General features: G+C 31.8%; 1 protein-coding gene and 1 pseudogene across 6 annotated transcripts; both read left to right on the top strand.

Annotated features, from left to right (window-relative positions):
* Positions 1-10,654: 10,654 nt before the first annotated feature.
* On the top strand, positions 10,655-16,847 carry LOC107891995 (disease resistance protein RPV1). Of its 6 annotated transcripts, XR_005904919.1 has the most exons (8): positions 10,662-10,737; positions 10,858-11,307; positions 11,500-12,604; positions 12,727-13,032; positions 13,156-15,327; positions 15,458-15,516; positions 15,832-15,886; positions 16,500-16,847. XR_005904919.1 is itself a non-coding variant. In XM_016816948.2 (6 exons), exons 2-5 carry the CDS (start codon positions 10,958-10,960, stop codon positions 15,286-15,288), a joined length of 3,894 nt encoding a protein of 1,297 aa, XP_016672437.1. In that variant the 5' UTR covers positions 10,655-10,737; positions 10,858-10,957; the 3' UTR covers positions 15,289-15,327; positions 15,458-16,272. The 6 variants fall into 6 exon arrangements, 2 of the variants coding, with proteins under 2 accessions (XP_016672437.1, XP_016672436.1); XR_001682401.2 differs by lacking the exon at positions 10,662-10,737 and having other exon boundaries at positions 10,744-11,307; XR_001682399.2 differs by lacking the exon at positions 10,662-10,737 and having other exon boundaries at positions 10,744-11,307; positions 15,828-15,886.
* A 1,755-nt stretch (positions 16,848-18,602) lies between these two features.
* Positions 18,603-22,958, top strand: LOC107912697 (F-box/kelch-repeat protein At5g15710-like; annotated as a pseudogene).
* The last annotated feature ends 4,889 nt before the right edge of the window (positions 22,959-27,847 follow it).

The following is a 27,847-nucleotide window of genomic DNA, read 5'->3' as shown; positions in this document are numbered from 1 at the left end:
CATCTATTGAACAATTGATATTCAGGTAATATGCATCAGATGACGAATGGTTATATTAAATGGTTGTGTGAAATGTTTACAAGAACTGGTCATATGGAAATATATGTATAAAATAGTTGTATGAAATAATTATGAAGATAGATAAACGAAATAAGAATAAGTACATGGAATATAATTTATGTTAAGTTTGATATAAACTTTACCGGAATAAATATACATAAAATATATGGAAATGATAGAGCATGAAATATTGATATAATGAAATGATTGATATATACTTATGAAGAAACGGTAAGAGAATGATATGTTTCATGACATGTACATATATGATTATCTTTGATATGTTGATACAAGGAAATTATGTAAGTAAAGACAATTATTAAACTCAAGTGTGACATGTCGAGAAAATAAGTATATCAATGTTGAATTTATATGAAATATGTGCAAGTATACTAACAATGATGTGGCTTGACGTTTAGACAAGTGTCAAGCTATTGATTGAATGGTAACATGTTTAATTATAAGAAGCATTGAAATAGTAAGTACTTAGATGAAAATAAAATTTAAGATTTTACGAAAATTTTTTTATGATCCCGATTTAATTCCGGTTGATTTTTAATGTATGTTTGGGGCTTCGAGGGCCCAATAAAGAGACATTATGATTATTTTCAAAATATGAATAATAAATGACTCAGAATTATCTGAAAATGTTCAGTAAACTCTGGTAATGCCTCGTACCTATTCCGGCAATAGATACGGGTAGGGGGTGTTACAATTAAAGAAAGAAAATCTATGTGAAATATGTCTTTATTCTTGAGTTTAACGAAAAAAATCAGAAATTTTCATATTTTTTTGAAAAGAAAACATTGTTTTAAAAATATTACAAATAGTGATAGGAAAATATATAAAACTATTTCTTATAAAGGAAAATTAGAAACATACAAATGAGTTATATCATTAAGGCCTTTAAAATCCCCATCTTTATATGCATGGTTAGCATTAGCATCATAATAAAAATTTTCTTTCTTTCTTTCTTTTTGGTGTCGAAAAACTAACCTCTATTTCATCATTTTGGGATAATGAAATTTTTCTCAATATTGTTTCTCTTCTTTTTATTTATTTATTTAATGGATGCTTTGATAAAGTTTTACTAAATGCTTAAACGTATGACAGGTACGTGACCAATGCATTTTCATACCACATTGATAGTATGAATTTTCAATAACTTTCAAATATTTTGACCACAATTTTCTTGTTTTTCATTATTAATCTTATTCTAGTGGTTAGAAGTATCACTATTATAACCACTATGATAACGATTATTAGTACATCTCCAACCACATCTTCCACTATGTCCACGACCATGGCTACGATCGTGAACTCTATATTTTCCATTTTCATAATTATTGTGTACTGATACATTCACTTCAGGGAATGGTGCAAAACTAATGGGATGAATTCCATGATTTTTCATCAACAACTCATTATTTTGTTCAACCACTAAAAGGTATGGAATCAATTCAAAATACATTTTAAAACCTTTTTCACGGTATTGCTGTTGCTGGAGCACATTAGTAGCATGAAAGGTTGAAAATGTTTTCTCTAACAAGTCCTCATCAGTTATGTTTTCTCCACATAATTTTAGTTAAGAACTAATTTTGAAAAGTTCCGAATTGTATTCACTTACAGTCTTAAAATCTTACAACCGTAAGTACATCCAATCATAACGAGCTTTAGGGAGTATCACTGTTTTCTGATGGTCAAATCGTTCTTTCAAATTATTCTACAACTCAATGTGGTCTTTCACGGTGAGATATTCCACTTTTAATTCTTCATGTAGATGATGAAGGATGAAAATTATTGCTTTTGCCTTGCCTTGATTAGATGCTTCTTTATTTTCTAATATAGTATTTCCTAAATATTTAGTATCTAGGTGAATTTCAACATCTGACACCCATGACAAATAATTCTTGCATGAGCTGTCTAAGGCCGCAAATTCAAGTTTGGCAAGATTTGACATTATAATCACTCGAATCAAAATTTAAAAAAAAATTAGTAAAATAATAAGCATTCTCAATCGTAAAATAATTTAATTATATATACCAAATTTGCTAAATAATATGTATGTCAAATATTGGCATAGAGAGGAATAGTCATGATAATAACTTAACACAAACTGCATTAAATGAAATTTCTTTTAGTAAAAAATATATATAATTATCATTATGATATTTGAGTTGTAAAAATAAATGGGCAAATGTTACCCAAAGCAAATATTTCATCTAGAAAATGAAATAAAAGAATTATAAAATACGTATATCGTATATGAAGTTATACGGGCAAATTATATAAAGTCGAAATAACGTGAACTTCACTATGAACTTGTAAAAGCTCGTGTTGATAACGTGTTATAAAATAATCAAATAAAAGAACACTAAAAAGTAAACAATAGATCAAATCAACAGAGAATTTTCTCGTATATTATTTTCACTCACGTAAGGATTTTATTTATAAATAATTGACATTCAATGCAACAAAAATAAATGAAGCTTACTTAAGTGCCTCGTTAACATATACATTAAATAACTTGCATATTTACTTTCATAATAAATGAGGGGGTTTTATCTGATAAATGAAGAAGTTAGAATATGGACATCCACTTTTGTTTGTAACAATAAGTTCTTTTTACTCTCCTATTTCTCTTGTATTTAGCCCACAACATGCCCCAAATTCTTATAATAGAAAACCTCAGTTGCTACGCCTTTAGTTTACTGGCAAGGAAAAAAATTGCACCTGGCTAGAGTTGAACTAGAGGTTCTCGTAGGCTGGGTTCGGGTCAGGTTTAAGCATGATATTAACGTACTTTATGCTTGTTCAAGCTCGATCTAGCTCAAAATATAGGCCTAAAAATTTGTCCAAACTCATCCATATTTGTAAAAGACTAACTCAAGCTCATTTTAAGTCCGCCCATATTATTTTTTAATTTTTTTAAAAAGTATTTATATTATATTATTTTAATATTTAATAATTTTATATATTTTTATTTATTGACATTGTTTATATAGTCATCTTAATATTATTTTAATGTTTACATTAGAATAATATTATATATTTAGTATAGATTTTTTTAATGTGTTCTAAATTAAATAATATATAAAAATAATATAATATAATATAAAGTATTATAAATTTAAAAACAGATCGGGCCAGCTTAGGTCTTGAATGTTCAAGTTCGAGCTCAACTCATATTTTAAATGGACTTAATTTTTTGTTCAAACCCATTTTTTAAACTTATTTTTGTTTTCCAAACTCTCCTAAATTTTAAGCCAACCTTTTAAGGTTAGACGAATAGTTCAAACTCATGCTGCAAAAACAATTAAACTTCTTCCTCAACCACTCAACTGCATTATGATTTTTATGTTGAGTTCATAAAACACGGGTAAAAGATTTTGAACGTGCGACCTTTGTTTGTCGTTTCCTCTAGCCACTCAACTACTCCATGCATTTATCATGCGTTAAGAAATCTATAAAAACATGTTTATTCATATCTCATCAAATTTAATTTATTTGAAGATCAAATATCAGATTTATTCTTCGAGGTCTTAGACGTAAAATGCTGAGATTTGTATGAAGGTTTTTTAAAAATATTATATGTTTAGATTAATTTTTAATTTTAATCCATAATTAAATTGTTTTATTTCTATTTTTTTTGTAAATGGTGAAATTTTTTCTCAACGTTGATTTTGATTTTTGATCTTGGGTTTATTAAGTAAACTTTAGATTGGTAAGGACGTAATTTCTTGAGGTATGACTATTATTATTTTATTTTTTATAAATTTAATCAAATTATTAAATATTGATGGATTCATAAAGTTTATTAATAAACATTTTTATTGTATTATTTTCAAATAATTTTCTAATATCTTATAATATATATTTTTAAATAGGTCGTATAGTAATATTCTTCTAATATTTTAAAAGCCCAGGCTTTTGGTAGAAATATATTAATGCCATGTTTTATATTTGAGTACATGTTTTTTTCCTTATCAAATATTTTTTGTTTAAAAATTTATCTAACTAAATTTGTTGCATTCCTCAAAGTGAATTTAATCATAAAAAAAAATTAAAGGATATAATATAAGTGGTATAATAATAACCACTAGAAATTGAAACATAGTAATAAATAACAATGAGAATTCTCAAAATAACCTTTCAAAAGGTAGATATAACTTATGTTATCAATGTGATACGAAATATCATTGGTCGCATACATATCATATGTCCAAATGTTTTATTCAAAATTTGTTAATTTTTTTTCGGAAAAAAATTATGTCTCGATGACAATGTCACAATAAATACTATCCTTACAGGTAGAAAATATTTATCTTAATTTGTATTAAAATAAACCACTATTAATGCAATATTTGGTACTACAAATTTAGTTTAAAGCTCCAAAAGAGCTAATTATTGGGTAGTACAAAATTAGTTGAAAGCTCCAAAAGAGTTAATATATTAATATTTAAAATATCGAAATCAATTATGGTTAATGCATAATCCTCTAGAGATATTCATTGTAATGGATCTTATATTGAGATTGTGAATGAGGGGAAAATTATATTTGGTATGAACTACTCTTGCTATGAGTATCTGTATGCTTTGATTTTGAAAATGATAGAGAAAGATTCGATTATTGAATGCATGATACTTATGCTTAAAGACTTGATTGACTGTTAAATTAGATGTGAATTAAGATAAATATTTTCTACATGTAAGTATAATTTTCTCTAAAGCTTGTTACACTTGGATTTCTTAGTTGAGGTTTGCTGATTGAATGCTAATTACGTTCGAGACTTTGGAATCTATTATAACCTGCGCACAAAATAAACAAATCGTACGCTGAGCGATAAAACTCAATGATACTTTAATGATTCAAGTCAATGCCATTTTTTACATTAGCAAATGAGCACAATGTGTTCAAGTTCAATATTTAACCAATTCACATTTCATCATGCCAAGAGTTTCCATTATCATATGATATATATATAGCAATTTGCATACCAATTCACTTAACATTTGCTATAAAATTTACCATATCATACCATTCAAAAATTTTCAATCTTATATACCATTTCATTATATAGCCATTTAAAGCATTTAATACCATGTCTTATATTAGTATGTATACAAATAAGCCATTTAAATTTCAAACAAATATGCATTTAACAATATGATACCTAATCTTCAATTTCAATTAATGTCATTTAATCATTCAACTTATGGTTCAATTCTCTTTCTGGAGTTTATAGACTCATTCATATTTGATTCGGGCCTCAAGGCTTATTTTTAATCGGTTCTCATAATCTTTTATATTTTTTCTCTATCATGAATTACATATATGCACATATGGTTCCATTTCAGCATATTGTTTCAATTCAATATCATTTATCAAGATTATGTTCCATAATCCCTATTAACCTAACTCAAACTCGGACGACACCAATCTGGCACCGAAATGCATCCTGGCACACAAAGTGCAAACTGGCACACGAAGTGCATAAACCCACACGCAAACTAATTCTATGGCATGCCAACTATATCCAACTTTACCTAAACAATTAATAAGGTACCGATGATCTAATTACATATCATATTCAATTCACTTATCATAATCTCGTTTCATTTCATTATGAATCCATATAACATACTATTATCAACTTCATACCATCACATACTCAACACATTATTCCATATCATTTCTATCATCAATTAATAATATAAGACACTTATCAATTTATATCATGCTTATTTCTATTTTATTCATTTCAATCCAATTCTCAACATTTAATATCAACAATCACGAATCAAGTCATGAGACATTTTTTCAATTTGTTATCATGCTTATTTATATTTTATTCATTTCAGTCCAATTCTCGATATTCAATATCAACAATTGCGAATCAAGTCATGAGATATTTAATCATCTTACCTCATTGGCTAGTATGCCACAATCATGTATATATATATAATCATACGTATATATATTGTACTCAAATCATAATAGTACAAACCAAACTTATAATCCCTCATCTATGACTCTCGCATTTCCTTTCCCTCTCGATGGTCTGATGTCGTCTTTAGCTACTGTAATAGCCCGTTTTTAGTTGAATCAAAACAGTAGTTTTGGGACCACAAATTCAAAGTCAAAATAATTATTTCATTATTATTTTAATGTTTACAGCATGATAGAATGATTGTGTGAAAGTTTTGGTTAGAAATTTTATCGTTTGATTAGTTAATTTGATAAAAAGGACTAAATCGCATAAAGAGAAAAATTGGAGTTCTATAAGCTAAAAGGGTTTAATAGCTATGAAATTAAATATTTGATGGATTTATGTTGAGATTATCTCATTTTATTTGTAAATGGAAAAAGATGGACATGCATAAATGAATTTTAATAGTTTATTATTATGGTTAAAATTGTAAATTTAGTTATTAAAGGCTAATTTAATAAAATAAACAAAAATTTTATGCTATCATCTTCTTTATTTTCTGAAAGTGAGAAGAAAAAAGCCATAGCTAGAGCTTTAAGCATTCGGTTCAATCTCAAGCTTGCATGTAAGTGAATTTTGTCCCATTTTTAATGATTTCTATGTTTTTGAGATTGTTGCAGCTTAGTCTAGCTAGCCTAGGGACTATTTTGCAAAAATTTTAAAGATTTTATATGTTTCCATTGATTAATACATGAGTATTTTGATGTTTAATGATAGATTATGAATGTTTGATGATAGTTATACAAGTTTTGTTAAGTGATTTTTAGTGAAAATGTAAATTAGGGATTAAATTGTGAAATGTGGAAACTTTGTGGTTAAAATGTGAAATAAATGAAAAATATGGGCTGATATGTGCACTAGGGAAATTCGGCTAGCATCGGTTGGTATTAAATTGCATGAATTTGTGATTTTATGGAATAAGGACTAAATTGTAAAAATGTAAAATATTAGGGGCAAATGTGTAAAAGTTCTTTAATGTGAATTTTGGACTAAATTGAATAGATAGGTAATTAAATAAGTTAAATTTGACTACATATAGATCAAGAAAAGTGAAGTTCAGATCTAGATCGGGGGAAAGACAAAGTACTCGACTAATCGATCTGTTTAGCAGTTTTTGCGTCTAAGGTAAGTTCATATGTAATAAGCTTTGTTTTAATTGTATTTTAAATACCTTAATATTGCCTAAATTATGAATTACGACCTTGCGGACACATCGACGAAGATTTGGCATTGGAAATCCCGGTTGAACCTTAGGAATAGGGTAGGATACAAATGACATATCATTAGGGATATATTGAGTTGGCTTCAGGCCATGATATTGGCACTTCAGGTGCGAGATATATATATTGAGTTAGCTATGGGCCATGATATTTGCACTTTGGGTGCATGATTTATTGAGTTGGCTACGAGCCATGATATTTGCACTTCGAGTGCATGATTTATTGAGTTGGCTTCGGGCTATGATATTGGCACTTAAGGTGAAAAACTCTCGAGTATCCGACTTAAATTCCAAATGGTTCAACGGGAATATCGAAGATATGAATCGGTGAGAATAGATACGTATCGATATAGGTAAGTATGGAAACTGAATATGCAATGAACGTATGAAATGTTTGAGTATGTATAAATAGATGATTGTGTATAAGTTAACATTATTGTTACATGTACTTTGTGGTAAGTTTATGCATATTTTGAATGAAAACTAAATGGTGAGTTCTGCTTATTACTTTAATACGAGCTTACTAAGCTTTATAGCTTATTTTGTTTTTTTTTGTGTCTTATAGTGATTTCAAAGCTAGCTTGGATTTGGGGATCGTCGGAGACTTCCTCACACTATCAAGTTATCATTTTGGTACTTTTTAATCTATGTTTTGGAATATATGGCATGTATAGGAACTTTGGTCACTTTGATATATAAGTTGTTGATGAATATAGCCATTTGATTTGGCTTGTAAATGTATATGTTTTGGCTTGTATATATAGCCATGAAAGTTGGCTTAATTTGGTTGGTTTGGATATGTATATATGTATATATGTATGTGTGCATATGGTTTATGTTATGTGATTGAGGTTGACTTTGTGATGCATATTGACAATAGGTGTTGTGGTTGATATTTGAGAAGATGTAGGCTTATGAATTTGAACATAATGATGCATGTTTGGGATGTCTAATTAGTTGAAATGTGTATGTGATATTGGTATAAATGGATTGGTCTATTTTGTGACTTGTATGCATTGCGGATAATGATATTGAGTTTGCATGAATTAGGTTTGATTTAGTTGGTTTGAATGCCTATTTATGCTATGAATTGTGCAATTTGGTTTGGTAAAGGTTTGTGCAAGTTTGGGTGGCAAATTGGCTTAGTAAATAGCCTCCTTTTGTCCACACGGGCGTGTGTCTCAACCGTGTGTGATAAATGGTCATGTACATGACCGTGTGTCCCCTGGTGTTGAATTAGAAATCATGTCAGTATGCTTCACACGGCCTCACACGGGCGTATGACTTGGCCGTGTGGCATAAGTCAATATACCCTACAGGTTTGGCACGGCCTAGCATACGACCTGAAACATGGGCGTGTATGGCTATTTTTAAGGCATACGGGCGTGTGTGTTGGCCGTGTGACCTAAGTCAAAGAGTTATACGGGGTTGGGCACAGGCTGGGACACTTCCATGTGCTTCCATTTCAAATGTCCACATGGCCTGCGATACGGCGTGTCTTTGACCGTGTGAGACACATGGTCGGGCCATAGGGACGTGTGTCCCCTGTTTTTGAGAAAATTTTCTATGTGTTTTAGAAATTTCTTGAGATCTCGGTTTAGTCTTGAATCACCTCATTTGTATGTTTAGGGCCTCGTTGGCTTGTTTTAGGGACAATATGATTGTGTTTGAATGTTAGTTGCATGAAATTTGAAAATGTATGAGTAAATGTATGTGTAGTTGTTTATTATGTTCGGTAATACTCCGTAACCTTATTCCGGCATTGAATACGGTGAAGGGTGTTACAACTACGTTCAATAATTCAGATTTCATCCAATTCACATTTAAATACAAAGTCAAACATATTTTACATTTTATTCAATTTAGTCTTTATACTCGGGATAAACATATTTTTCAATATCTAGCTTCAGATTAAATTTGATTTCACATTCTTTCGTTGGAGACCCTATACTTCCTATTCATACTACAAGCTCATGAAAGATTTTCAATTTATTCAATTAGGTACTAACGTTACAAAGATAACTATTAAGCTTATTTAACTTTACAATTCAATCCTTATCATGATCTATGCTTAAATCTATCAAATTCTAACCCAATTCATCAATTTCTCAACAATGGAAACTTGCTAAAAACTTAATAATTGAACAAATTGATACATGGTCTAGCTAAATCAAGCTCTCATGATCATAAATCTATAAAAATTACATGAAAAAAACTTGATTACCTTAGTGAAAGTGAAGATGAATACTTAAAGCTCAACAACATTTTTCTTTTCTTTTTCTCTTCTTTTTCTTTTCAATTTTGGGACGGCATGGAAAATAAAGAAGATGATGCATTCATCCTCCACTAGCTTTAACATTTATACTAGGATTAGTTGTTAATTAAGCTTGTTTAATTAGATTAATTAAAGTTTTATTATAATAAGTTAACTATTAATTAAATTTAGTGGTATCTACCATTATCATCCACTATCTCATATTAATAAATAATTAAATAATCATTTTAGTCTTTTAGATAATTTTTATTTAGGTCTTCAAGTTTAAATTAAAACCTAATAGTTATTGAACTTTTACAATTTAGTTTCTGAGTTTTAATTAATTATTTTATTGGTTAAATTACGTAATCGAACTTTAATATATTTTTATATTAACTCTGTAAAAATTCCTATGTTATATTTACGGACTCAGTTTATCGAAATGGGGTTCAAAAATCGTATTTTCCTATACCACTAGAAATCAGTTTGTTATAAGTGGATTGTATTTTGGCTCCTCTACTAAAAATGGGTAAATTAGCCCTTATACATTTAAGAACTTATAAAATAGCCCATTCATTATTTTTTTTTGTTAAATGATGATGTGAAACGTTAATTGAAATGGTTAATTACTAATTTGGTTCCTGAACTATAGCTGAAATATCATTTTGATTTCTAAATTTTTTTCTCAATGATAATTCTAAAAAAATTAAAAATCTTAAAAAATATATAAATAATTAAAAACATAAAAAATTATGTTAAAATATTTTTAAAAACAAAAATTATAAATAAAAATTTCTAAAAATTCAAAATATATATGGAAAAAAATCGAAAAAAATTGCAAAAAGTTTTTTAATTTTTATTTTGAACTTTGGAGTGCAAACCTAAAAATCATTATCTTTTTACAAGACTTTCTTACCTAATTTACAAAACTCAGAAAAAAAAAAGATTTCCATGCTTGATTGAAGACATAAATAAATAAAAACTTGATTAAAGAAAAAAAAATCAACTAAAGTTTTAATTATTCATTTTCAAATTTCTCATATTGTCATTAATATTCGATTTAATTTTCAACCAACTAAAAAGTAAGTGAATACTTATTTTCATATTTCCTATACTTTCGGATCTCCTAATGGTATTGGTATGTGTCATTATAAAATTTCGATTATTCATTTTCGTATTCCCATATGTAAGCAACCAGTTTCATTGTGAGAGAGGTAAGTAGGCAGTTTGAAATGTATTCTAGGTTGTTACTGTTGAAATAATTGCAACTCATATTCACATCCATCTCAAAATCCCCACCGTCTAACTTCCATGGCTTCCTCCTCTCGTCACAGAAAACATGACGTTTTTCTCAGCTTCAGTGGCGATGATACTCGCAACAACTTCACCAGCTATTTATATCGAGCCTTGAAGCGTAAAGGGATCGGAGCTTACATGGATGAAAACCTACTGAAAACAGGGCAGAATCTGTCCTCATCACTGTTGAGAGCTATAGAAGAATCAAGTATCTCGGTAATCATTTTCTCTAAAAAATATGCTTCTTCTTCATGGTGCTTACAAGAGCTTTTCAAGATCATGGAGTTGAAGCGGCTCAGCAAACTAGAAGTAGTGCCTATCTTCTATCATGTTAACCCCTCCGATGTGCGAAAATGTACGGGGAGTTTTGAAGAAGCTTTTGCTAACCATCAGCAAAATTGGGCACACAAATTGCAAGGGTGGAAAGATGCTTTTTCTGAAGCTGGGTATATAAAAGGATGGCACATAGTGGGAGATAAGTCTGACAGGTGACCAAATTTCTCATCCTCTTGATTTAACTATATTCTATTTAGAATTTTGTACTTTATGGCCTTTTTTTTCCCGATTGAAACTTACAATTCAATATTCATCGGATATGATATGACATGATATGGGTTCAATAAGTTTATTTGTTTCCTGTTTGTCTTATTTAATAGTCTATTCATTTTATGATTTTTCAGATCAGAACCTGAATACATGATGAAAATTGTTGAAGATATTATGAAGAAGTTGGATCTTATGTCTCCTAATGATATTAAAGGATTGGTTGGAATAGATCATCACAAACAGCAGATTAAAGAATTGTTATGCATTAATGTGAAAGACATCCCAATGATAGGAATAGGAATTTGGGGTATGGGTGGTATAGGCAAGACAACTCTTGCTCAAGCTGTTTTTGATGAAGTCTGTGGTGAATTTGATAGTTGCTGCTTCCTAGCAAATGTTACAGAGGAGTCAGAAAGACTTGATGGAATTACTTCACTTCGAGATAAGCTTCTTTCTGTGATATTAGAAGAAGAAATCCTTGGTACAGGAACTCCCAGAATAGGATCCAAATTCCTCAATGATAGACTCCATCGAAAAAGGGTACTTGTTGTCCTTGATGATGTTAGTGATTTGGACCAGTTAGAAATATTAATAGGTGGTCTACGCCACTTGGGTTTTGGAAGTAGAGTTATAATAACGTCTAGAGATCAACAAGTACTTAAGAATGGATCAGTTGATAAAATATACAAGGTTGAGGGGTTGAACTACCTGAACTCACTTCATCTTTTTTCTCTATATGCCTTCAAGAAAAGCTATCCTCTTGATGATTTTGTGGATCTATCAAATCGATTTTTAGAATATGCTAAAGGGGTTCCAATAGCTCTTAAAGTTTTGGGTTCTACACTTTATAAGAAGACTGAAGAACAATGGGAAAGTGCATTGGATAAGTTAAAGGAACATCCCAACCCAAAAATTCATAATCTGCTGAAGATGAGTTTTGATGGATTGGATGACCTAGAGAGGAGCATATTTCTTGATATTGCATGCTTCTTTAAAGGGGAAAAGGCAGAGTTTGTTGCAAAAATATTAAATAGTTGTTATAAAGGCGCTCATTTTGGAATAAGCAACCTGTTTGATAAGTGTCTCATTAACATTACAGAACTGGATAGTACTCTTTGGATGCATGATTTGCTACAAGAAATGGGTTGGAACATTGTCCGCCAAGAATCCAAGGATCCTGGTGAACGCAGTAGGCTATGGATCCCCAAAGATGTGGCTCGAGTCTTAAAACATGATGCGGTAAAAGTTGATTACATTATCTTGTTCTTTTTCCTCATTCATAAATTTTAAGTTGCTAAAAGATGAATGCAGGTGTAAGATAATTCTCTTATTTGTACTGAATTGTTTGTTGTTCATGACAGGGGACTAAATTTATTGAAGGGATATTCCTGGACATGCATGGGATTGATGGAATACAATTACATCAAGATGTTTTCCACAAAATGCATAATCTTCGGTATATCAAATTTTATTATTCTCAGCTTTCTGGAAAGGAGGGTAACTCACTGCTTTCACAGCAGGATCTTAAGTCTCTTCCAGGTGAGCTTAGTTATTTTCATTGGGAGTATTGCCCATTGAAATCTTTGCCACCAAATTTTACTCTAGAAAAGCTTGTGGAATTAAGATTACCGGACAGTAGCTTCGAACAACTATGGGATAAAGAGCAGGTATGTATTCTGTACTATTTTGCTCACCCCCCCCCCCAAAAAAAAAGTTTCTTTGTTTAGTAAATCTCTAATTTAGTTACAGACTTGAAACTAAATTTGTTATTCATTATTCTTATTCTACAGAATGTTGTGAATTTAAGAGTGATTGATCTCAGGAATTGCAAGAATTTAACTAGGATCCCAGATCTGTCAAGAGCCTTGAACATTGAAGAGTTGGAGGTCAGTGGGTGCATAAACTTGACTGATCTTCCGCGTATGATTCATTTGAAATTTCTTGAAAAGCTGTGTCTTAAAGACTGTCCAGTTACAAAGTTTCCCGAAATTCCACAAACCTTAAAAACATTAAACTTGAGTGGGACTCGAATAGAAGAAGTGCCTTCATCAATCCAGTGTCTCAATCGACTTGCTTCTTTACATGTGAGCTGTACACGGATTCACAATCTTCCTGACAGTGTTGTTAAGATGGATTCCCTTAAAATAATCTGCCTGTCTCACTGTCCAAACATCATTCATTTTCCAAATGTTTCAGAGAACATAGAAGACTTAAATTTGGCATATACTCAGATTGAAGAAGTGCCCTTGTCAATTGGGTGTCTCAGTAAACTTTCTCTTTTAGATATGAGTGGCACAAGGATTGGAAATCTTCCAAGCACTATTGGCAATTTGGATTCACTAAAAGCAATCCATCTTTGTCATTGCCTGAACATCACCCAGTTTCCAAATGTATCCAAGACTATAGAAATCTTATTACTGGACAACACTCCAATAGAAGAAATTCCCCTGTCGATTGCTTTGCTTAGAGGCCTTTCGAAGTTAAGTATGAGTGACTGTACTAGGATTAAAAGCCTCCCAAGCAGTATTTTCCAGTTGAAATTTCTTCGACAACTTTGTCTCCAAGGTTGCTCAAATTTAGAGATTTTCCCAGAAATCCTGGAGACCATGCAATGTCTATCTCAGCTCGCTTTTTTCAAGAGATTAAGTATAAAAGCTTCACCCATCTTGAATGAGCACATAACTCGTGTGCATCACAGAAGAAACTTGAATGTTCTCAGTGTCATCCTTAGCAGTAGCTTTATCAAATTTCACACGTTGTCAACTCTAGATCTGAGTGGTTCAAATATAGTGAAAATTCCAATGAGCATCCGACAACTTCCTAATCTAATTTCTCTTTACTTGAAGTGTTGCAAGAGCCTTATATTTTTGCCAGAGCTTCCCCCAAGTCTACGAAACCTAAATGCACATGACTGCACATCATTAGAGCTTGTGTTGAGTGGAAGACAGTTTTGGGAGAATTCTAGCGTAGTCCACATGCTATTCAGTAATTGCTTCAATTTGGATCAAGATGTAGTTGACAATATTGTGGCTAACGCACAGCTTAGATCTCAATGCATAGTAGAGGAATGGGTGAAAGAAAGGTTATTGGGATTTTATGAAATGCTAACTGATAATATTTTTGATAGAGTTGTTGCCTGTAGTGAAATTTCAGAAAGGTTCGAGTATCAGTGCAGGGATTCTTCAATAACAATCAAGCTATGTCCTGATTGGAAGACTGATAGATTCTTGTGTTTTGTTCCATCTGTTGTGGTTAATTTCAAGAACAATCCTAAAGACATTGATGTTAAAATTGTCTGTGAAATTCAGTTAAAAACCATATGTCATGATTGTCATAATTTCATAAGTAGGTGGACTTTGCCTTTGTATTATGATGAGCCCATATTCTTTGAGTCCAATAACATGATCATTTGGTTTGGTAAGAATCTGTTTCGAAAAGATAAGCATTATGAGGAGGCCTTATTTGAATTCTACATCACAGCTGGAGAGGATGGAAAGTGTGCAGATCATGTGAAGGTGGAGAAATGTGGTGTACATGTATTCTATGTTGATGCAAAGTATTCTATTAACGGCAATGTCAAATCCAAAAAAAATTCCAGCTCTGGTGAAGAGGAAGGGAAGCAAGCCCTTAAGCATTTGGAATCAAGTTATGGAATTTCTGCTTATCTGCCATGCACTCAGGATGATGAGAACGGTTGCAGTCCTAACATGATACAGTTCAAGTCAAACTCTCCAATTGATCCGAATCAGGTCTCATTGAAAAGCAGTTTCAACAGTCTAGATTTTGGTGGATCAACAGACCGAGAAGATATCAGTTTTAACAATGGCCATGATAAGCCTACTATCAGGAGATGTAGAAGTTTCAACTTTAATGATGAGGATGAACCAGAGCAAAAAAGATTGAAACATTTTCATTTCTTCTGACTGAATTTCGGATTTAAGCATCCAATGAACAGGACCAAGGTTGGTGTTGAGGAGGTGTTAATCCATTAATTTATATTTTTATATTTTAATTGAATGTAACATAAAATGTGTAAATATTCTGGTTTTGTTGGTCTTACGTTGCTAACTAACTTATTCCCATTTTTCCTAGGTTCTAGTTGATTTCTGATTACAATAATGATGTTTGAACACTAAATTCATGCCAGCCAGGTAAACCTTCCATTGGCCCTCCCCAAAGTGTTTATTTACATCACTTGCGTGAGACTGGTTTTTGCTTTATCTGTGTGCTAATTAGTGGATACCTAAGGAGCACTAAAGAACTCATAGGAGTGCAAAAGGATGGCCAGATTTGATACTGTAGAACTTGCAAATCATCGATGTTTCTGTTATTTTATTTGTCATCAACAGAAAGTACTCAGCAAATATTTCTTATGGACTTGGTCTATATTGTGACCAATACAACTTGTTTTCTCACATCGAATGCTTATTGACTGAATAATATCTGTTGTGATACTATCAAGGTAGAGAACTGACATCCCCTACTTCAGATTGCTTTCCCCAGCAATTTCAGATCTTCAAGGTACAATGTTTGGCTTCCATATCTTGTTTAGTTTTGGGGATATACTTGGGGCGCCAAGATCTTGTTTATATCCATTATGTGTTTCTCCATTCAACAATGGAAAATGTGGAGTCACTAAGAGTGGTTGAAGGAATGAAATGTATAATGAAGTATGAACGTGTCATTACTGATAGAGGAGGTCCTCGTTTAAACATATGTATTAGGAAAACCAGTGACTCAACCATTCTTTTCTTGTATAAATGTACTTGTGTTGTGTGGAAAAGTCAAACCTTGAGCCTGTAAGAGCGCACCAAAAAGAGCCTATACAAAAATGTTGGGTGTCACTTGAAGCTATAATGTATTGGATTGTATTATCATTCATGTATATATGCCACCTTTGCATTTCACCTTTTAGTGATTGTTGATGTCTTACTCACATGTGAACCTTAACAATTCTTGTCATTTACTTGTGGGGGATTGATCAGCTCCCCGTGCGAGTAAAGCTGTCAATGCATCCTTGGTCCAGCAGTCAAATTTCCATCTTTTGTGCGTTGGGGTCGTCTCAATGCACTTTAGTCTCACCACTCAACTTTGCATCTCATGTGTGCTTGGGTTTTCTGCAATTTGGTCACAGGTTGTATCTGTACATCGTCTTCTTTGGTTTTCCAATAATACCATCGCATCTAAATCAAGCCTTCCACTCTGAATACTATTTTTTTGGAAGAAATGTCAAACCTTGGGTCTATGGGAGCACATCAGAAAGAGTCCATACATACATGGCAGGCACAACTTGAACCCAAAGAAAGATTATCGGTTTTCTTCTTTTTGATTATTTATCATATTTATAATGTATTTTGTTGTAATATTTAAAAATATTTTAATTTAAATAGGTCGATCAGCCTGCTTAGACTTGTATGTACTTCAATACTTTACAGTGCACTATCTCAGTTAAAGGATCATAGAATCCGAATCGTCCATTGAATCGAACCGTCTTGCACCGTCAAATGGATTGGTTCTTATTTTTTGATTAATGGAGGGGCGGGATAAGATTTCTTAGGTGGTGGATGTGGAACAATTCTAATAATTTTGCTTCTCTCATCCCATTTTGGTATATGTTAAAAAGGTAAAAATGTAAAATTGCATCATAGAATAAATCTTGAATTCTTTTAAAATTTTATAATTATTAAAAGGTAAGATTATTATCTTACCCTTTGTATAATATATTTGTTGTATACTGAAATTGTGTATTATATATTTTAAAAAAAATCAAATTAGGGCAGAGATGAATTTATACAACCGTGAAAGTTTTAATAATTTTCAAGCTTACATCCATAACAGGCAGAGTGGATGATGAGATAAAATATATTAACCATGAAATAGCGGTGGATTTGATAACAGCTAATTCATTGTCATTTCTAATTTAATTAATAACTAGAATATACATAAAAATTAAAAAATTAAAATAAATTCAAAGAGAATTCATATATAAAACTTTCTCCTTATTATTAAAGTGGGATTTAAAATAAATTGTGGAAACTTTTGGGTATACTAAAATGTGATTATAAAATTCTCAGGAATTCAATCATATCATTAAGCAATAGCAAATAAGGTTTATCGAAAACATAATAGCAATGGCTAAAAGACTTTGTTAAGTAATAACAAGCAATTATTTGCTTCCTGCAGCATCCCCACCGAGGCTACAAACTCCATTCCTTAGCCTGCATATGTCCTCAAGCATTGGTGTGTATTGCCAGTGGAAGAGGTGCCATTTTCTATTTAAGCCACTCTGCAATGTAGTGTTCCGTTCACAACATAAACCAACTAGTCTTAATTTCTCCCTTGTTTGCCAGCAGAAGTTGGAGCTGAAAACAATAAAATCGTTTCGGTCAATGATACAGACTGCTCCTCCCATACTACGCTACGTATTAAGGAACTGTATGGTTAAACTATTCAAATCTCATTTTTCGTAAATTAAAATTTAAAACTACAATAATCAATATACCCGTTTCACTAATGATACATTCTGCTCCAGTAGTTTTGTACCCTAATTTCAAAGTAGATTACTTCACAAATTCATTTTCATAAAAAAAGAAATGTTTATTTGGCACCTTCAAATTCAAAATTTTAGAATTTAATCTTTATATTTTTATTTTTAAGAATTTAGACCTACTACTTTTTATATTTTAGGTTTCAAAATTTAGAGGCAACTATTTACAGTGTTAAAGTTATTTTTTTAGCTACATGACTATTAAGTAAGTATATTTTTTATTTCAAAATGTCACACTAACAAATTTAACAAAAAAAATAACAGGATTAAATTTCTGAAAATAAAAGTAAAAGAATTAAATTCTAAATTTGTAAAACATATTTTAACAAAAAAAAATAATAATTAGTTTAAATTTAATACAATTTTGTCCAACTTAAATTTAGCAAGATTAGGTATTATAATATGTGTGCATTACATTTTCTTTTTATTCGACACAATGCATTTGCATGGTGTTAGTTGAGTAAAAAAGAATAATTTTTAAAGATATTTAGCGGATAAAAATAATTGATGAAAGTACTATTATAGCCTTTGTCCGTGATTAGAGAGTGTTAGTAGGGACATTAGTTTTAAGTCATTGACCAATCAATCCCAAGTTTGCTGCTATGTCATGTCTTCGTTGGATTTCCCATGACTCTTACTTGGCACCAGTTTGGAGTTTGGCTTTTGGGCTCCAATTTTCAACTTAAAAAAAAGTCCATTTTTATTTCAAATAATGACAAAATAAATCAGAAAAACGAATGTAAGAGAGTCATTGAGGTTAGGTTCCCTCATTTCTATGCCAGAAATTTACTTCTCCTGACTTCCTCACCAAGAACAGAGATAAATCCTTTGAATCTAAGGTAACCCATCTAAAATTCTCCCAAGATTCAAACTTTTTCTATCTTTGCTTCTATCGTTCATTGATTTTAACTCAATGCTTCCACCAGTTGTTTGAATTATTGTTTTCTGTTTACATGATTATTATGCCTGGATCTGATTTAAAAGTTTTATTTTATTTTTATCCCAACTGAAGAGCTGGAGTTGTTCAGTTATCTATTGTATTGATTGGGTTTTTGTGATTTGCTTTGTTCTACTTGATTTTATTTCATCGTTTTTAGCTTGAAAGCTAGGATCTTTGGGTGAATAAAGACTTGAATTTGAGCATTAAGCTTGGTTTTTAGATATGAAACAACATTGGGTTGCTTTGCTTTTCGTGAATGAATAGCTATGGGTGGTCTTTACTGTTAAGCAATTGTCTGCTCGGTACTTGAATACATTGTTTAAGCTTGAAAGTTAGGATTTTGGTGTAGGTGTTAATCGCTTTTTTCTTTTTAACTATTTAGTTATTTATTTTAAATAAAAGCAACAAAATTGGTTTGCTTAGGTTTGAGGATTCATGACTATGGATGCTGCTGCGGAATCATCTGAATCTAGATTATCCAGTTCCCAGTTGAACAAAAATAAGCCTTTTCACAACGATGAGAGTTGTCCTAAAGAAGTATTACCTGTTAGGGGTTGTGGGTCGAGGAATACAAGCCCATCAGGTCGGATAGGATCGAGGAGCACTAGTCCGTCTAGGCAGAAGGTGGTAAAGACTAAACCACGGGGTTTAGATGAGGAGACGGTTGCTACATTTGGTAAGGCAGTTCATCCTGATGTTCAAATGGAAGATAACATATGGGCAATGTTGCCTGAGGACTTATTTAATGAAATTTGGCAAGGGTTCCCCCATTTATGATATTCCGGCTTCGTTCAGTTTGTAAAAGATGGAATTCAATACTTCAAGATAATAGTTTTCTCAAGTTTCACTCAGAAGTGCCATCTCATGGGCCATGTCTACTTACATTTTGGAAGAACTCACAGACTCCGCAATGCTCAGTTTTAGTTTGCCATTAAAAACATGGTATAGAATTCCATTCAATTTTTGCCTCAGTGGGCCTTCTGGTTGGTCGGCTCTGCAGGTGGTCTAGTTTGCTTTTCTGGACTTGATGGTCTAATTTTCAGAGCTCTAGTATGTAATCCTCTTACACAAACTTGGAGAACACTGCCAAGCATGAATTATAACCAGCAAAGACAGTTGATTATGGTCGTGGATCGAACAGACAAATCATTTAAAGTTATAGCCACTAGTGATATTTATGGTGACAAGTCACTGCCTACTGAAGTATATGACTCAAAGATTGATAAGTGGACGGTCCACCAGATAATGCCTGTAGTAAATCTGTGCTCCTCAAAGATGGCATATTGTGACTCCAGGTTATATTTGGAAACCCTTTCACCCCTTGGCTTGATGATGTATCGTCTTGACTCTGGATATTGGGAGCATATTCCAGCAAAGTTCCCTAGATCTTTGCTAGATGGTTATTTGGTTGCTGGGACACAGAAGCGCCTGTTTCTGGTTGGAAGAATTGGTCTTTATAGTACCCTACAAAGTATGAGAATTTGGGAATTGGATCATGCTAAGATTATGTGGGTGGAGATAAGTAGAATGCCACCTAAATATTTTCGAGCTTTGTTGAGACTATCAGCAGAGAGATTTGAGTGCTTCGGACAGGATAATCTTATCTGCTTCACATCTTGGAACCAAGGGAAGGGCCTAATTTATGATGTGGAAAAGAAGGTTTGGTCTTGGATTGCCGGCTGTGCTCTTCAGTCATACAACAGTCAGGTTTGCTTCTATGAGCCAAGATTTGATGCCTCTGTCCGCTGAGCTGGAAAATTTCCTTTGAGGTGACCTGTTGAGAGGTTAACTTGTGGCCAGTAGTTCCTATTTCTTTGTAAGAAAGATGATATCTTCTTTCACACCCTACTTTTTTCTGCTTCCTGCACATATTTTGACGGGAATTACTTCTCTGCTGTTGGCGGATTGTGCCACCAAGTGATCCTTGCTACTGCATCAGCATCGTGAACATATCCTTTTCAAGCTATTTATATCACCAACAATTTTTAGGCACTTGGTGATATCATTCCATACCTGGACTGAATGAGGCACATTGACACCGGGCTGGGTTGTACTTCAATAACTAGGTGAGGGCTGAACTCCTTAAAGGTGTATATCATGGGACTAAAAGAATTGTAAGAATTTTTGCACTGGCCTTTGCTTACTAATTTAACTCGTAAGAAATTTCATCTCGTAATGTTATTTTACTTTTGTTGCCTGTTGATTTATGTCATAGTGGCTGATGTATGTCATTCTGCTGACTTCATCACAGCTTGTACACGTTGTACTTTCAATGCTCTTAACTCTCCTCTTAGTGATTGAGAAGCTCTTCTGGACCCTCTTTACTTTTGTTCTCCTTAAATAAATCTATTACGGGTGTTTGAATTCTTTATAGAGGTAATATGATATAAATTTACCACAAATAAAATAATAAATTGGTGTTTTTCATGATCTTCAAAATTGATTTAGAGCATCCTTGGATTATATACTGTCATTATTTCTCATGAAAAAAACAAAGAAAAATTGTAACACTTGAATTTGATTATGGTTTGTGAAGAGTTAATCCAATCTTGTGCTTACTATGAACCGACACAAGATTAATTGTATGCTGTCTTTTGCTGCACTGGATGAATCAACATTGTGCATTCTCCTTTTAGATTATTCATCCTAGCAATTTTTAGGAGTTTATTTTTAACTAATTGGAAATGTTAAGGTCATGTTCCCCTGAAATATGTTGGACAGTCACACCTGAAAATATTTTAACTGGTACTGCATTTGTTTTTAATCATTAAGCAAGCCTGTTAGCTTCTAGTTTACCTTGATGGTTAGTTTCAGTAATGCTCCTTGCTTGCTGCTGGATGGTCGCCCTTTATTCTTGCTTAATTGATGATCCACATGTTCTTAGAGTGACTTAAAAATAATAATATGCTTTATAAAGCCAACAGGAGCAATTAATTCGTTTTCCAGAATCGGGATTTGGTTTTGGTGAGGCTGAGAGCTAGTAGTAGAATTTGGCTAGTTTTTATTATTCTGCACATAGCAGTCTTAGGCAGCTTCACCAACAAGGAAAACATTGAAACTACAGAAACGTTGTTATTCCATGTAAAATTTTCCATAGTTTGCAGTCTGATGACTCTCATGCATTGCATCTGATGTCAATTGATGAGGCAGTATCATTTACAAATTTCAACTGCATTGCCCGTTTGAGTTGAATGAACAATAATGTGTTGATTCTGGTTTCAGCATGGTTGCTGCTGAGGAAGGTAAGTTCCTCTTCATTACCTCCTACGAACAGAAACAGGGTTTGGTTACATATGAAAATGAAACTTCAGATCTGGTGCTAAAGGAGTTGTATCAATTCATTATCACCATTAATCGGTGATAGGTTACAAACTAAATAAATTGCAAGAGATGCTAGTTGTTATATCCTGCTCCTGTAGGGTAGCATATTAAGAATGCTTTAAATTTGAGAACATTTGTTGATTTGGGTTAAACTGTTGTAATAGTATAACATATTAATATTTTCTTTGCCCGTGGATAACTGGAAATCCGCGTTGTTGCTGCAGTGAATTGAATGTGTTGCATAAGTAATAGTGAGGAACATCGTGCCGAGGGTTGTGTTCTGAACCACATATAGAAAGATTATAACCATGTTGAATATTGAAGTATAGATGCATCATCAAAAGAAGCTGACAGGTTCTCATTGAACTGACGGACATAGTCTGTTGCTGTTGGTGGTTACCCTAGGATGAAGCTCCAGAGTGTTATTACTGCAACTGGAACTACTTCTGGGCTATCTGGTTTGACCTTCTTGTTAAGTGGTTGAGCTAAATGATGACTTTGTTGCAGTGTGGGTTTACTTGGCTTACCTTATTCTGAATTCTGAAACATCTTTGAATTGACCTTATCAAATAAAACAACATGATGGAGCAGAAATTGTTGAAGTTTGAAAGGACTGCATGTACCATTCATCATCCTCTCAAACCATATCACTTTTTCCATTTATGTTCAATTTTTTTTTAATGGTCAAAAGTGATCATTTAAGTAAAATGAGACGAAATTCATCATATAAATAATATTTTTGCCAATTTTTTGGTGAGAAAAGCAATATAAAACTCTTCCTTTTATCCTTTGTTCAAGTTGGTGTATTTTTGTTTTTGTATATCCGTAGTAGGGCAAAATATTGGAAGAAATGTTTCCATTACAGTTTAATCATAGGAATGATATTCCGTGTAATTTAGGGAAGATGGGTGATAAAATGGTAAATGGAAGATGGAAAGCTCCAAGATATTTCGTTGTAAAGGAAAGAAATTTTATTGTATTAAAGAAGAAACAAAAAGGCAATCTAAAAGGAATCTTTTTATTTTCTTGGATTGCCAAATAATTTCTTGACAACCCCAAATTGATATAATTAATGTTAGTGTTATACATGTGACATTGTCGTTTGAAAGCAAGCACCTTATTTTACCTGGATGAAAATCCAACATCAAAAACACCCATTAAAACAATCGGAATTCTCCATATTCCCTACATACACAGACACATGGATTACAAATCATCTGGTGGATTAGTACAAGTAATAATAGAATCGATGCTCACTAACTAAAGATGAAACACACATGACATTGGTAAATGGAGCCATACTGTTTTTACAGGTGTCAAAATCTGGGCTTAATCTTCCTCAAAGTAAGAGATTGGGAGTGAGGTTGCGTATTTTCAATATTTGATGCTAATTTGTTGTAAAACTAAAGTATAACATTGAGGGTGATGTTGAACCGGGTGCCCTTGCAGAGGTATCGAACATACTAAATTCCACTCTCATCACCCATTATCTTCAATTATAGTATTAAATTTTTTTAAAGCAAATAATTAATAGCAAAAAGATATTAGAAGTCTTTTTTTTTGATAGTTGAAATTGCAGTTTTGACTTTTTTTTTTGGAGGCAACAAAACAAATTATCCTTTCCTTTTATTGAAATTGTAAAATATTTTGAATTGTTTAATTCAAAAAAAAATTGATGCACACAACATGAATTATGGAAAACCAAAATCAACAATATATAGTTTTCATAATTACTTCTAAAAATTTCTGGGATTATATTTTTTCAATAGAACTTTAATTTTAAGACAGTTTGTCTAAATTTGATATTAAACAGATATAATGCGCTTCAAAAGTTGTACATATTTGATTTTGAAAATGAGTTTAAAAAACTTTTTATTTGAGATTGTTTGTGATTTGATGAAGTGATCTTCAATGGTACTTGATATTAGGTTGATGATGTTTATTTCAAATCTCAACCAGACTTAATCTAAAAAAAAATAAAGTTTTACATTCTCTGTTTATACAATCAAAAGGAGTTTAGTCATGAATAATGAGCTTAGTCTTCCTTTTGTTGCAAGATCAATGAACAGCTTTTTTTCAAAATTGATGTAGTGTTCTTCATAACTTCTTTAGGTCTTCGACACTTACAATATCTTTGGAGAGTGAGAGAGCTTTCAAATATTCAAAACCTTCTCTTCAAGCTTCAATTTCTAAACTCTTGAGCTTTCGAATTTTTGAAGTTTGGAGGTAACATCTTTTTATAATGTTAAAGAGAGATGTCTAGTGGAACATGATATCTTCAAATGAATAATTATAAAGACTAAATCTTTTTATTTATTATTTATTTCATAATTAATTATATTAATTAAAGATAGTATAATTTTTATTATTTATTTCCTGATTAATTTAAATTAATTAGAGATAAAATAACTTTAAAAAAATATGAATCTCTATAAAAGAGTTCTAAAAAAATTATTATTTTTATTTATCTCTTATGATTGAAATAAAATTATTTATATTTTTAAATATTTATTTTAACTTTAATAGTGTATTTAATTTGTAAAGATATTTATAAAGTTAAAAAAAATTAAATGGTTTTAAAATTTACAATAACTTATTATGTAAATTTGTAAGCTGGATGATTGAATATAAATAAATTGAAATGAATTATTATGAAAATATAACTTGCATAAAACTACTAAAAATTATATAAAAAGGTGGAGGAATTTATGTTGCAATTTCCCTGTCCATAAATGCTTACTCTTTTTTTTTTTTTCTCAATCGAAGAAATACTTCAAGAAAGAAGTTGGAAGCACCAACTCTTTCAAAAACAAGAGGAATACAACAATATTACAAATAACATCCAGATACAAAAATCACTACACAAATAAGTATAAGAAAGCATCTATCCAATTCACCACGAGGTTTTAAAAAAAGAAGATCTCGATATACTTACTTTGGCCAAAACATCTACCATACCATTACTTTGTCGATGAGTATCCGCAACTTAAAATCCAGCCATCTGCCTAGCACCATAGTTGATATTCTCAAATAAATTTCGTAACGACCACGGTCTATGCCTCCTATTTATCAACCATTCCGCGACAACAACTGAGCTTAATTCAATTATTAATGGAACATGCGCCTTCCGATTCAATCCAATATACATCTCCACTGCAGCTTTAATTGCCATTAATTCTGTCATTTTCAATCCCCTAGCTTCGATCCGCCCCGAGAATAACACACAAGCCACTCTTTTATTATCTCTCAAAACCCCACCACAACCCGCTACATCCTCCTAAACAACGCCAACCACATTGAATTTCAACCACTCGGGAGGAGGTGGCTCCCAATGGTTAACTGTCCTGCTTAAAATGCTTCTTGATGAGCTACATTTTGCTGGCCAATACCACCAATAACATTCTGAAAATTGACATTCATCAAGCACTGCTCTAGCCCACATCATAGCTCTCATTTTAGAGTAGTACAACATTGTATCTAAATTTTTTGATGTCCTATCAAACACTTTATCATTCCGAGCTAACCACACAGTCCAGCATGATGCCGAAATTGCAATCAACTATAAAATTTTTTGAACTCATGTCCAATTCATGTCACAACTCATGGTGAAAAATTCATCAAATTTCTCGATTGATTTTCAATTGATTCCCCACCCATTGAAGATTCGTAACCAAAACCTATTCACATAATTGCACCCAAAGAAAAGATGAATAACAGTTTTCGTTGCCCTGTTATACCATGGGCAACCACTATTTAACAGATCCAGTTTCACCCCCAGCTAATTAGAAAATCTTTCGTTGGGGTTTTTTACCAGAATATTATAAAAAAAAAACCAAAATGGGTTGTTGAAACAATATGTATCAAAATGGTACATTTAGATGGGTGGAGGGAGGTGCATAAGCGGCACCACTCTCATTTTTTGATAGTATACAGTTAAAAAAATAATAATAAAATAATGGTGGAAGGTTTTAGGTAGGCGGCACTGGTTGTGCCTATCTAATAGGCGGCACCCCCAGTATATTTCCCCCTTCCCCCATCCGACTCGTATCAGTTTGGAAAAAAATTTAGCAGAATAAGAGAGGGAGAAGAGAAGAAAAAAAATACATTTTCTTTTCTATTTAGTTTAGACCTAATTATGGGTAGGACCATGTTTGATGCAAAATTTTAAATTTAATTTCTAGACCTGACCACGACTTGAAAAATGGATCTAAAATTCTATTCAAACCTGACCAAAATTTAAAATATTAAACCCAAGCCCAACTCAACTCGCCCGTATTAAAAAAATCTTAGATTTTTTTATATAAAAATAAATTTAAAAATATAATACATCAAATATGCTAAAAACATTGAAATAAATATTTTCCAACACATTGAGAATACATTAAATAACAAAATAACAGCAAAACGACAACAAAACAGCAGTAACCCAGACCAAAAAATCTTACTTGAGGCTTGGTTCGTTTCTAAATTCATTTTTCGAGGTTATATTTTTGTCCAAACTTTTCCATTCAAGTCCATTCTAAACATGGTCCTACCCATAATATTTTTCTTTCTTCTCTTCTCCCTCTCTTATTTTGCTAAATTATTTTCCAAACTGATACGAGCCGGATGGGGAGAGGGAAAATATACAGGGTGTGCCGTCTATCAGGTAGGCACAACCAATGCCGCCTACCTAAAACCCTCCACCATTATTTTATTTTTATTATTATTATTTTTAACTGTGTACTGTCAAAAAATAAGAGTGGTGCCACCTATGTACCACCCTCCACCCCTCTAAATGTACTATTTTGGTACATAATTGTTTCAACAACCCATTTTTTTATTATAATATTCCGGTAAAAAATCCTTCGTTGAGAGATGCTTAATAACCAACATCCATAGAAAATTACGAACTCTTTATTTATTTTTTACTTCCTAACATGTCATATTTTTATAATGTAACGCATTATAAATTCATTTTTAAAATTTATAATATTATATATATATATAATATGATATGATATAATATGAAAGAGCAAGAATATCAGCTTGATCTTTGATGTAGTGCGTGATGAAATTATTGAGTTAACATGAAAACATGTTTTGAAGTAGTTTTTGAATAGTGTTAGTCGAAATTTTATCAACTTGTTATAAGAATTTGGTGTTGAGTTCCATTTGTAGGAATCACTTAAGCTTTCAATCTACATCATCAATAAAACAAATTGATTTCATAACTTTTGCAGGAGAAGCCACTTATTCTTTAAAGGAAGTAATACTCATAACTACCACTTTCTGACTTGATGTTCGCCATTCACGAATTCTTATTGTTCATCATTTTTCTTTTCTTTTTAGTTGGAAAATACTTCAATTTTAGATGACTAGGTTTTGGGAGTCATTGCTATTTTGATGATACAAAATTTTATGACTTCAAAAATTAGAAATAAATTAAAGAATTTTATTTATGAAATTTGAGTTATAATTTTGTATAATATTCTCATCATCAATTTAAGAATTGTTTAAATTTGATCTTGTATAGATACTGTCTGTTTTTAAAAAGGATTTTGTAGGGTTACTTGCTTGAGATTGATTCAACGGGTTTTGAGACTTGTGTTTGGGTCAACGAAGTTTACTTCAAATTATCATTAAGACTTAATCTTGAAAAACAAATTTTATCTCTTTTGTGTTAGTATAACCA

The sequence above is a fragment of the Gossypium hirsutum genome, chromosome A11 (assembly GCF_007990345.1).
Source record: "Gossypium hirsutum isolate 1008001.06 chromosome A11, Gossypium_hirsutum_v2.1, whole genome shotgun sequence".
NCBI classification, from domain to species: domain Eukaryota; kingdom Viridiplantae; phylum Streptophyta; class Magnoliopsida; order Malvales; family Malvaceae; genus Gossypium; species Gossypium hirsutum.
This window is presented reverse-complemented; position numbering and strand designations above follow the sequence as displayed.

Bases quoted from the DNA above. Each gene is read 5' to 3' on its own strand.
- LOC107891995 (XM_016816947.2), top strand. From the start codon at position 10,835: ATGGCTTCCTCCTCTCGTCACAGAAAACATGACGTTTTTCTCAGCTTC. The intron at 11,308-11,499 runs GTGACCAAATTT...ATGATTTTTCAG, and splicing joins GTGGGAGATAAGTCTGACAG to ATCAGAACCTGAATACATGA. The intron at 13,033-13,155 runs GTATGTATTCTG...CTTATTCTACAG, and splicing joins AACTATGGGATAAAGAGCAG to AATGTTGTGAATTTAAGAGT.